The 13,393-nt window shown below is 43.6% G+C and overlaps 1 protein-coding gene across 1 annotated transcript in view; it reads left to right on the forward strand.

Annotated features, from left to right (window-relative positions):
- The window catches only part of SKP1 (S-phase kinase associated protein 1), a 241,021-nt gene that overhangs the window by 104,638 nt on the left and 122,990 nt on the right, over positions 1-13,393 (forward strand). Inside the window, exon 2 of the mRNA XM_044069900.1 lies at positions 12,443-12,695. Within this exon, the coding sequence (XP_043925835.1) occupies positions 12,443-12,695 (253 nt within the window). The remainder of the gene's footprint in view (positions 1-12,442; positions 12,696-13,393) is intronic.

Here is a 13,393-nt window from a genome sequence, read left to right on the forward strand (position 1 = left end):
ATTTCAATGGCAGGGACAAGATTTCTCAGAGTCAAGAAAAAGGCTTAGGACTTTTCTGCACTTACCACAACATAGGCCCTTAGCTATACCTCCTGTTTTGCCTGTTGTGGATGATGCATTTAATGATGTCTGCACTGCTCCTGATTCTTTACCTCCAGCCCCTGCCAAACCTGATAGATTTTACAGGGTACCAGACACTCATCACCACCTATACAAGGCCCCACTGGCAGACCCGAAACTATTTCCCAGGGGCCTAAGGCAGTAGCCTCGACCACAGCAAAAAACCCTATTCCTTCAGAAAGGGAATCCAGGTCCTTAGACAGATGGGGGAAAAAAGTTTACACCTCTGCTACTCTCTCAGCTAGAGCTTTAAACTGTCAGTTTCACATGATCCAATACCAAGAGTTTATGCTTGATCAGTTAACTAAAAAACTATCCTCTGATGAATCTATAGATAAGAAATATGTATTAGAAATGGTGAATAACATACAACAGGTTAGTAACCATTCCTTAAAATGTGGCTATGATGCACTGGAGGCTTCATTTAGATCAGCCATGACTGGCACAGTGATAAGAAGACATGCATGGTTGAAAGAGCAGGTCTTACCGGATCATGTTAAAGCTAAGCTATTAGATGCTCCTATGGATAAGGCCAGTTTATTTGGTACACCTGCCCAGCAGGTAATGAAGAAAATGGAAGAAAAGGCAAAATCTGTACAAACAGTTAAAGATTTCTTACAGGTTCAGCCCCCAAGGTTTAGCAGGAACTGGCCTGCCAAAAATTGGTCCTTTCCTGACTCCACAAGATCCCAAAGGGGCAGGAATAGACGCGCCAGAGGCAGAAATCAATCCAGAGGAGGTGCCTACAGAGGACGACAGTGGCAAGGTAATAACAGAGGCACAGACACAACCACTACCACTGCAACAGGACAATCACAGTGACTTGGCTCTAACTCCGCCTACCAGGGAGCAAATAGCAGCACCATTAGGTGGAAAGTTAGCCTTATTTTCGAAAAATTGGCACTATATCACAAAAGACAAGTGGATTTTGCAAACCATAGACCAAGGCTACCGGTTCCACTTCCACACCTTACCAGTAAAAAGAGGAATGCCAAACCTGCCTCCAAATCAAAAAATAGAAGCTCTACAGCAGATAACAGAATTAACAAAGATGAGAGCTGTGGAAAGAGTACCAATAACAGAACAGGGCAAAGGATTCTACTCCAGACTCTTCCTAGTACCAAGAAAAGAAAAAAGTTGGAGACCTATTCTCGACCTGTCCATCTTAAACACATATATCATTGTCCCAAAATTCAAAATGCTGACCCTACAGCAACTTCTTCCCATGCTGGGCAAGGAGTCTTGGCTGGTAACTCTAGATCTCAAGGAGGCATACCTGCACGTCCCCATAAGACCAATTTGCAGAAGATACCTCAGATTTCTTGCAGGATCAGAGCATTATCAATTTTCAGCATTGCCCTTTGGCTTATCTACTGCGCCCAGAGTGTTCACGAAATGCCTGGCATCAGTAATTGCTCATTGCAGACTAAAGGGAATCCAAATTTATCCCTACCTGGACGACTGCCTGATACAAGCGGACAACAAAAGCAAGCTAGCAGAAGACTTACAAAGAGTCATTTACCTGCTGCAAGCCTTGGGATATACAGTCAATATAAAAAAGTCAAGGCTGATTCCATCCCAAAGAATAACCTTTCTGGGTGCAGAGCTGGACACATCAAAACAAATGGCATTCCTAACCGCAGAAAAGGAAGAGCTACTACCTCTCTACTTATTGGCATTAACAAAGCAGAACCACCTAACTGCAAGAAAAGTACTGCAAGCTCTAGGCTTCATGGCATCCTGCATAATTCTGGTCCCTCATGCCAGACTGCATATGAGAAAGCTACAGTGGTACCTAAGGAATTTGTGGTCCCAACACAAGCACCGCCTAGAAACCAAAATGCCAATAATCCCATGCCTGAAACAAGAGTTCCTATGGTGGGCTCAGGCCTGTCAATCAAACGCAGGATTGCCCTTCTGCAAAAGCCAACCAAGCCAAACCATCACGACAGATGCCTCAGACCTCGGTTGGGGGGCACACATGCTGGGCAAGTGCATACAAGGCTTATGGACTCAAGACCAGCTGCGCCTACACATAAATCTAAAGGAAATGCTGGCAGTAAAATTGGCAATCCAGTCATTCAGACCATTTCTCCAAGAAGGTCAGTTGATAAGGACAGACAACACCACAGTCATGTGGTACATCAACAAACAGGGAGGCACCCATTCATATCCTCTATGCCGGCTGGCACTGGACCTATGGGATGTGGCCCTGAGCTACAACATTCAGTTACAAGCAATTTTTGTACCGGGAAAAGAAAACATTCTAGCAGACAGATTAAGCAGAACAACCACAGATGCCCACGAATGGATGCTTCATCCGGACATCTTCAAAGCCATCACAAGGGAATGGGGATTACCACAAATAGTCTTGTTTGCATCCCCATTCAATCACCAGCTAAAGAAATTCTGCACAAGGACGTACCACCCACTTGCTTGGAAGGTGGACTCCCTATCTTTCAGTTGGAAAAACCTGACAGCATACGCATTTCCACCACTTCCTTTGACGCACAAGGTGCTTCTAAAGATCAAAGAGGACCGTCCAAGGATCATCCTGATCGCTCCAGACTGGCCAAGACAACATTGGTACCCATTGCTGAGGAGCATGTCTCGGGAACAAATATGGACACTACCCCTAATCCCATTACTGTTAACACAGAACAACTACAACATCCTGCATCCAAACCTGAAAACTCTGCAGCTAACTGCCTGGAACATTACATAACAGAAAATAACCCAAATTTATCCCAAAGGGTTAAAGACATAATCCTGGAGGCTCGCAGACCTTCAACAAGAAAGAATTATGCAGCAAAATGGAAAAGATATCTCATTTGGAGTACTGCAAAGGGAGAAGATGTGACTCTGGTAAACATGGCCAACATCCTAGAGTACTTGGCAGAGCTCTTCCACACAGGCCTGTCCTATTCTTCCATCAAGATACATGCATCAGCTATTTCAGCACAATACAGCTTGGATCCTCCTGTCTTCTCTCATCCCCTGCTCAGACAGTTTCTGAGAGGAATTAAAAATGTAAAACCTCCCAGGAAACCACCATTGCCAGCATGGGACTTGAACTTTGTGCTAGAAAAATTGACACTCCTTTCGAGCCAGCAGCAACAGCAGAATTACAATACTTATCCTGGAAGACTGCTTTCCTGCTGGCAATAACTTCAGCAAGAAGGGTCTCTGAACTACAGGCATTAATGGCAGTGCAACCCTTCCTGATCTTCCATCAAGATAGTGTCCATGAGAACAAATCCTACATTTATGCCTAAGGTGGTATCCAGAGTGTCATTAAATCAGGCTATCCACCTACCTACATTCTTCCCAAACCCACAGAACAGGGGAGAAAGACTTTTGCATACCTTGGATGTACACAGACAGTTACGCTACTACCTGGACAGGACCAAGTCCAATAGAAAAACTGACCAGCTTCTGGTAGCATATGCCACAGGAAAGGAAGGAAAACCAATTTCAAAACAATCTCTAAATGGATAGGAAATTGCATTAGATTTTGTTACTCCTACCATGGAAAGAAAACCCCAGAGAACATCAGGCCTCACTCCACAAGGGCTACAGCCACTACCACAGCTTTCTTACGAGGAGTGGCTACCAAGGACATTATAGAGGCTGCTACTTGGACCTCCGTGCATACATTTGCCAAGCATTACAATTTACCTTTATACTCTAGATCCCGAGCAGGTTTTGCCACTGCTGTTTTGCAAGGGATCCTAGCTACACCATAATCTATACTCTTTCCTCCTCCCCTTGTTTAGCTATGGTACTCTACCCATTTGTAATGACTGCAGATGCATCCTTGAAGGACATAGTACAGTTTTGTACCTACCATAAATGTAGATGTCCGATAGGAATGCATCTGCAGTCAGGATTACCCACCCACCTTCCCCTCTGAGGTACTCCTAGGGTATTTGCCAGCCTTCAGCTAGCTTGGGGGGATCTATTATGGTGTATTTGTTTGTATATATGTACATACATGCTTATTTTTTGTGTTTGCTCTCTACTATTTGGAATCATTGGCATTTATCCAAATTTAGCCTTCCAAGAGGGCACCTGGCATCTGGGGCAAGAAACACTGAGGAAAATGGCGTCGGCTGATGCCTTTATACCAGAATAACTGCAGCTATGACGTCGGGTGAAGTGCGACACCAGCCGAGGCCAGACCCAGACTTTGGAATCCGGCCGACCGAAGGGCTGCCTGACAGGACAACCCATTTGTAATGACTGCAGATGCATTCCTATTGGACATCTACATTTATGGTAGGTACAAAACTGTACTTTCTTGTAAAAAAAAAAAAAAAAAAAGTTTCTGTCTTTTGCACACAGTGCAGACTAGAGAAGTTGTGACTGCAGCTGAGCTACAAAATATAAGTATCATCTTGATTTTTTTTTGATTATTTTTACAGATTACTGTTTTTACAATTTAATATATATAAAGCACTTTGTCTATTCAGTATCTTCACAAATCCTTATCTGTTTAAAAACTTTCATTTGTCTCTGTAGTGCTTGCTGTCTTGTAGGCTATTTTGTCCCACCCTCCCTCCCTGTTGGTGTCTTGCAGGCTATTTTGTCCCACCCTCCCTCCCTGTTGGTGTCTTGCTGTTATACTTGGTGGCTTTGCAGTTGCCCGCCCCTACTGTGACACACCTCCCAGTCTAGTGTCATTAGCTCATTCTGCTTAATACAGAGAGAACATTTGATAAGGCCTTTTGTTCCTCCTTTTTCCCTTTCAAAAAGTAAAACAAAACTTTTTTTTTCTTTTTCGCCTGAACCTTCTTGTGTTCTGACTGTCCTTCTCAAACATTTTGGAAATATACAGTACATTTCAGAGCATTTGTTATAACTGTATTTGCTATAACTGATTTAAGTATTTTTTTCTGTTTTTTTGATTATTTACTGCTTAGCGACTGCATTTTAGCCTGTTTATACAGCTCTGCATTCTATTTAAACTGTTTTTGTGTTGATTATGTTTTGCACTTTTAAAAAGTTAGTTGTTGTTTAATTTTACCTGTAGGCTAACACACTCAAGTGCGCTAGCCGCTTAAAAGCATTTATAGCATTTACTGTCTGTTTTTCTGTTTTCTGCAAAAAAGAAAAAAACAAAAAAAATCTTGTTTTCCCGCCTTACTGAACTAGAATAGTCCAGTCTTCAGAGTTTGCTGACCTCTGGGCTTTGTCTTGGTTCCTGTGCTATTCCATATCCTTATTTGGATAAAAGGAAGCGTCTTTGTTCACCAGTGGGAGTGGGGATCACTGAGCGGCCTGTTTGTCCCTAGAGGAGTGGTTCCAGCCAGAAACTTGTAGTCTATTGGCCATTTTGGGTCAATTCCTAGCTCTTTTCAGCCCCTGTAATAAAGCCCGCTTTAGCTTTTCGCTTGTATTCAACTCAGCACAGCTCCTCGTGGTGTCCTGCAGAGTTCTACAAGCAGCAGAGAGCAAAAGAGTGACTTTTTCCTGATTTAAGTATTTTTTCTGGCTTTTTGATTATTTACTGCTTAGCGACTGCATTTTCGCCTGTTTATACAGCTCTGCATTCTATTTAAACTGTTTTTGTGTTGATTAACTGCTTTGCACTTTTAAAAAAGTTATTTGTTGCTTAATTTTACCTGTAGGCTAACACACTCAAGTGCGCTAGCCGTTTAAAAGCATTTATAGCATTTACTGTCTGTTTTTCCTCTGTTTTCTGTAAAAAAAAAAAAAAAAAAAAAAATGTTTTCCCACCTTACTGAACTAGAATAGTCCAGTCTTCAGAGTTTGCTGATCTCTGGGCTTTGGCTTGGTTTCTGTGCTATTCCATATCCTTATTTGGATAAAGGGAAGCTTCTTTGTACACCAGTGGGAGTGGGGAGCACTGAGCAGCCTATTTGTCCCTAGAGCAGTGGTTCCAGCCAGAAACTTGTAGTCTATTGGCCATTTTGGGTCAATTCCTAGGTCTTTTCAACCCCTGCTATAAAGCCGCTTTAGCGCTTTGGCGTGATTTAGCGGAGTTGCCCATAGAGCACCATCGGGCAGCCGGTTAAACTATTTCTGGCTCCGTAAAGTCTGCTCTTCAATTTTTCCCTTAGAACTTCTCTACTTGCAATCTAAACAGTCTATTCTCTATCTCAATAGCTCAGCACTTGCTCCTAAAGCATTTTTATATAGGTAAAGTACTTGTATACTAAACAAAGTACTACATTAGCCTAGAATCCCTTGAGTACCCATTTCCTATAGGTCCCTTCCGACTCAGTTACACAGCAAACTTTTCACTTTTTCTAGCATGTCAAGGGTCAGTTGCTAGCGTCCTCTCCTGTTCAGCTGGTGAATCTGGGCATCTTGAGGCAATGTTACAATTGCCTCATGTACACAGACAACCCACTCCTCCCACAAAACACAAATACATGTGAGAGATGCAACTATATAGCCAAACTGGAGGCTGAGCTCTCTCCACTCAGGACTGGCAAGACCAGACAGGAGGAGAAGGAAACCACGCACACCACAAACCCAGTTTCACATAGAACTATCACAACTGCAAAACAAACACATAAACACACAAAGACATACTCGGAGGCACTGATCAAAAATCTACCAAAACTACAGAGGCCTCCAAAGCAGACACCCAAGCAACTGCCACCTCAAGACATAAGACATGCAACACATAGTTCTCAAAGTCAGTGTGCTAAACAGTCATAGCCCTTAAGGCCAAACACAATGCCAGACACACTTGTTATAGGTGACTCCATAGTCAGACACACTGACGTCCACTCACCAGACTGAACAAGGAAAAGATCACAGTTAGCTGCCTGTCAGGCTAGAATCCGCCACATAACACAAGCACTTAGGTCACTCCACAGCAAGTACAAGTATGACTCAGTCATTGTCCATGCCGGTGTGAGCGACCTGAGACGCACCTCCCTGGACTACATGAAAAGAGACATAGAGGAGCTCTCAGATTATGTATCTCAGGCTGGTATGACCCTGACCCTGAGCAGTATCCTACCCTCACCAAGAATGATGCCACAATACAGAGACAAAATGATCAGCTTTAATAATTGGCTTAATTACTGGTGTCATTCTAAGGGGATCCAATGTCTGTCTGCCTGGGATGACATGCTTGACAAGCCACGCTGCTTCGCAAGGGACAGCTTGCACCTGTCACCCCTGGGCTTCCGGATATTGGCCAAGGCTCTTGCCACCCCCATAGTGCCTTTTTTAGGCAAAGCTCAAATGATAAACCTACCGCCCTAGAAAACAGAAATGGAAAAAAACTAAGGGTAATACTGCTGAATGCCAGAAGTCTAAACCTCAAGATGCACGCCCTCGAAGCCCTCCTCAGTATGGAGAACATCGATGTTTGTGCTGTGACTGAAACCTGGTTCAAGGCTCCTGAGAGCACCCCAGCACTATCAGGTTATACCTCATATCATGCGTTCCGGCCCCAAAATCCGGACGAACTACAAAAGGAGGAGAATCCATATTCATAAAGGATACCCACACCTCCAGGTTAGTGGCAACGCATGAAGCATCGGAGACCATCCAGGTGCAATTAACCATAGGTAAAACTGCCCTACAGTTTGTAACATGCTACAGACCACCTTCTCAAACTCAGGAAACCCACACAGCCTTCCTGAAGACACTGGAGAGTATAAATGTCTCTCCAAACACCATCATATTGGGTGACTTCAACTACCCAAACATAGACTGGGAACATTACTCAAGCCCCAACACCCTAGCCCAAAGTTTCCTTGAGTTCATAAACTCAAATGCTATGGAACAACTAGTCACCATTCCCACAAGAGGAGAAAATATACTAGACCTGATCATCACAAACATGGGGACAAAATGCTCCACACAGGAAGTATATCCCTCATTGGTGAGATCAGACCATAAATTAATCTCACTGGAGATCCACATCCGCCCCCACCCCAGCAAAAGACCACAGTGAAGAACTTCTCAAAAGCAAACTTCACACTTCTTAAGACTGGAGTGGTATCCTTCAAGGCCCCGAGCCAGTGGAAACCACAACCCATGCTGCTGAAACCCTTACAAATGCCTTCTACGAGCACCTCCAGGAATGTATGGATCAAGCAATCCCTAATAAAATCAAGACCTTTTCCACCAAAGGCAGGCGCCCGGTCTGGTGGACTCCAGCCATAAACAAACTCTACAACAAGAGGAGAAAGCTACTACATGACAGAGCAAAATCCCTAAATGGGAAGGCATCTCTGATCAATACTAGCAAAAAACTACGATCACTCATAAAATCATCCAAGGCCAACTTTGAGAGAAAAATCGCTAATGACACAAAAGACAATCATAAAGCCTTCTTTAGCTATGTTAGAAACCTGGGTGGAAACTCCCAGATATGCTCAGAATTAGTCCAAAATGATAAAAAAAAATCACTGAACCCACAGACATTGCCAACATACTGGCAGACAGGTTCAGTGCAAATTTCTCCCTCCCCCCCAAAAGGAGAAATATCTATCCCACCAGAGTCTAGCCTCCCAAACATCTCAGATGCCCAGGTGAGAGCTGCTCTCTCTAAAGCAAAAAACGCAGCATCAATGGGTCCGGACGGTGTCCCCGGCTGTGTGCTACACGAACTCAATGAGGAACTAAACCCACACATAAGGCTGCTGTTTAATCTTAGCCTTACTACAGAATACGTACCCAAAGAATGGCGTACGGCAACTGTGGTCCCACTCCACAAAGGCGGTGCTTCTACGGACCCTGGAAATTACCGCCCCATAAGCTTGGAGAGCCTTGTCTGCAAAGCTATGGAGAGGATCGTAATGGAACTCATAAATAAAGACATTGGGGACCTACAGACACTGGATCCTACCCAATTTGGCTTTGTCAAGGGCAGATCCTGCCTCTTGAACTTGGTCGACTTTTTCGAAACAGTCACTAAGGCCATTGATGAGGGTAAGGCAGTTCACGCAGCCTACCTTGACCTAGCAAAAGCATTCAACACAATACCCCACTCGGGCATCATAGAAAAACTCACCAGCTTAGATGTAAACCCATATGTCACAAGATGGGTTTCAAACTGGCTCAAGGACAGAACACACAGGGTTAGAGTTGCTGGTGCCATGTCAGACTCTAAGCCGGTCACGAGCGGTGTCCCACAGGGCTCAGTCCTGGGCCCCCTCTTGTTCGGCATTTATTTTTCTGAAGTGCAGGCAAACATAGGGGGATTGTGGCTGACAAAATTTGCAGATGACTGCAAACTGGGCACCATAATTGACACTCCATCAGACACAGACATCCTCCAGAAAGGTCTCATAGAAATGGATAACTGGTGCCAGAGCCATGGCCTTAAGCTAAATGCCAAAAAATGTATGGTCATACCCTTTGGGAAAAACAAGGTAACCCCTAATTACCACATAGGTGGTAATCCATTAAACACGGAAGAAGTTATCATGGACCTGGGGACCCAAGTTGACAGTAACCTCTCTTTTGACACTCACATTGCCAAAGTGGTTAGGAAGACCTTCTACATTGCCCACCTGATCATGAAGGGATTCACATCCAGATCAGGAGAGGTCATTGTACCCCTGTCCTCTTCACTTATCAGACCAATGATTGAGTACAACGCCCCATTCGGAATGTACCTTACCCGACACCTGCAGCAGTTGGAAAGACCCCAAAAGTTCCTCACCAAAAGGATAAAGGGGCTCAAACATATGTCATACGATGCCCGACTGAAGAAACTCCAGCTCTATTCAGTCGCATACCGTCTGCTCAGAGGTGATCTGTGCCTGACATACAAGGCCATGTCCAACCCGAATTAATGGACATGCTCCACCTCAAAAATCCAAATCCACCAGAGCCACGAGAGCAAGAGACTTAAACCTCAACACGGATATAAATAGGACGTGCTGGAGGGACAGATTCATCACCCAGAGACTCCCTACACTATGGAACAGAATCCCAGTCCATGTGAGGCAGAGCCCCTCACTGACTCTGTTCAAGAGAAATCTTGACGAGTGGATGGGAGATCGTAGGTTTACCCCGGGAATCATCTCTGTATCACTGCTGGACAGAGGCACAGCAAACTAATGGGTATAGTATTCTCATCCTAAGGGGTGGTGAAAGCCACACACACTCTGGCTAGGCTTATAAATGCCCTAGGGCAGATAGCCTAGTATGAACCTATGAACCTATTATAGCTACCAAACGAGATCTGAGGTAGTCTCGCCTTGCATCATGGGATATAGGGTTGCCTCGAGCTGGTAAAAGGAGTTCTCAAGCTTAGCAAGTGCCGAGTTGGAGCCGAGGATCGGCTCCGAACCCATCCAGCAAGAAAGAAGGCGAGAGAAGACAACTAACATGGAACGTTATGGTAGGTACATAACTTCTAATTAAACTAACTTGGTGCCCCTCTGTAGGATAAAGGCCTGTCATACATATGGCACTAGGAAGACTGATATAACTTGCCTACTCCATCCTTTTCTGTATGATGCTCCCATTTTTATAAATCTGCAAGTCCCCGAATGCCACCTACTTGAACAATGGTACTGTAAAATGACCTAACCTTGCTGCTAATTTCATACAGAACACAATCCACTGAAATTGTTTAGAGCTATGCAGTTTAACTGCAGCATACCCCATCCTTCTCTTGGTCACTACATGCAACCTAATCTACAAAATTGGGTAAGTGCACCAGCATTGGCAACATAACTCAGCACTACTCATTATTACAACTACACTGCTATAGTTGCTCACCCTTACCACACTCTGCTTGTTAATTTAAGCTTATAGCCATATCGGTAATGTTTACAATGCAAGTAACAACTGCACTAAATTACCACATAGGCGGAAACCCATTAAGTACAGAGAAAGTTATTGGGGACCTGGGGTCCCAAGTTGATAGCAGTCTCTCCTTTGAAAACCACATTGCCAAAGTGGTTAGAAAGACCTTCTACATAGCCCACCTCATCACAAAGGGTTTCACATCTAGATCAAGAGAGGTAATCCTGCCCCTTTATTCATACCTAATCAGGCCCATCATAGAATACAATGCCCCTTTTGGGATGTACCTTACCCGACACCTGCAGCAATTAGAAAGACCCCAAAAGTATCTCACCAAGAGGATCAAGGGTCTCAAACAGATGCCATATGCTGCTCTGTTAAAAAAACTCCAGCTCTACTCAGTTGCATACCGCCTACATCAAGGCGATCTATGCCTGACATACAAAGCTATGTCAAATCCAGAATTAATGGACATGCTCCACTTCAGTAAATCTAAATCCCTTAGAGCCACACGCTCGAGGGACTTGAACCTCAGCACAGAAATAAATAGAACTTGCTGGAGGGACAGGTTCATAACCCAGAGGCTCCCTTCGCTCTGGAATAGAATTCCAGTTCATGTGAGGCAGAGCACCTCACTGAATCTCTTCAAGAAGAATCTCGATAGGTGGATGGGAGATCGTAGGTTTGTCCCAGGGATTACTCCCGTGTCACTATTAGACAGAGGCACAGTAAACTAAACCTTAAAAAGGGCACAGTATACTCAAATCAAGGGGTGGCGTAAGCCATACAGAATCGGGCTAGGCTTATAATTGCCCCAGGGCAGATAGCCTAGTATGAACCTATGAACTATAGTAGCTCTATTTGTCTGCTAATTTTCATATTTTTGCTTTTTTCTGTTTAATAGGTGACTACCTACTCAATGGTTTAACCATTAACTGATAGTCTTGCATTTTTTTTCTCAACTGTAACCTGTTGTAAAATTAATATATTTTGCATTGAGCTTTTCTCCCTGGGCCTGTACTAAAAAGGGGCCTTGTGCTCTGTTGGACTGTGCTGACAAATCCTAATAAATAAAATGTTGGATTTACTCTAATTTAATGCTCTGGTAGGTTTGTAATGTTTTTCAGAAGTGCCAAATTTTTTTTTTTCCCCACAGACTGTTACTCAAGTTAAATTGAGTGACTTGTACGAACGTCTATTTGGATTTATGTAGCCACTGATGTAAACCAGGTTGTCATGCTGTGATATGTAACTGTATTCATTGTTTGAACCAGTAGTAGTTCTGAGCAGTGTTTGTCTTGCACAGATTTGTAGCACAAATCTACCACACCAGGTGGTTAGAATTGCTACTAGAGAAAACCATTTTGCTTGTTGTAATGAAGTCTTCAGTCGTATTGGAAATCCATTATGATGATTACCCTGAAATTGACGTATGCACTAAAGGTGAAAGTGGCTACATGTTTGTGCAAGACTATGGTTTCAATTGCACCCCAGATTATACACTTGCCCTGATGTAGATCAGACTGTTGGTCTGAAAAATAAATCCAAGTTAAATATTAATTTATCACAGTGTTGGTCTAAAGTCATCTAATGTCGTTACTAAATGTGTATGTGTAGTACTAATAGTCATACTGTACAAGTATGAGGCCCACAAATCTAACAGGATTTTGTTTTTATTTAAGGCTGCAAACTATTTGGATATTAAGGGTCTCCTTGATGTTACATGCAAGACAGTTGCAAATATGATTAAAGGCAAAACTCCAGAAGAGATACGAAAAACTTTCAACATAAAAAATGACTTTACTGAAGAAGAAGAAGCACAGGTAAACTTGAGTGTATAACACTTCCCATTTTGATTCATGAATATATCTAGTCTCTGCAGACCAACTGCACTTGTATGGAAGCGTTGAACCACTTGTGAAAGTGTTTCCATTGAATTTTTTCTGTTTAGTCAGGCTAAATGTTAAGTTGTCAATCTCGCCTTCATTCTTGCTGGATGGGTTCGGAGCCGATCCTCGGCTCCGACTCGGCACTTGCTTTAGCTCGAGAACTCCTTTTACCAGCTCGAGGCAACCCTATATCCCATGATGCAAGGCGGAACTACCTCAGATCTCGTTTGCCGCTTAGCGAAAGAGGTCTCCTTTGCCAGCTGAGGTAAGTTTTTTCTTGTTAAAGAAGAAAAAGTTCAGTTAGGGGTTTATTTTTCCCTTTAGTGTTAGATTAGCCTGTACTTAGTTACAGCCCACCCTATTCCCTTCCTTTTAAACTTTTATAATAGTTTTCAGTTTAAAGTTTTAGTCAGGCCTAGTTCCCCAAGTTATTCCCTTCCTGTGTGTCTGTGTAGGGATTAAGTTGTGTGTTTGTGGGGACTGTTTGTGTCTATCCTTTTAGGATGTCTAGAGAAGGCAAGGTCTCAGGCTTCAAGAAGTGTGACCAGTGCTGTCAGAAAATGTCCCTGACAGGCGGTCACACTTCTTGTGTGTATTGCCTGGGGCCTTTGCACCTGCAGGACTCCTGTGCG

Source organism: Protopterus annectens, chromosome 4.part0, assembly GCF_019279795.1.
Source record: "Protopterus annectens isolate FY-2018-M chromosome 4.part0, PAN1.0, whole genome shotgun sequence".
In the NCBI taxonomy this organism is placed as follows: domain Eukaryota; kingdom Metazoa; phylum Chordata; order Ceratodontiformes; family Protopteridae; genus Protopterus; species Protopterus annectens.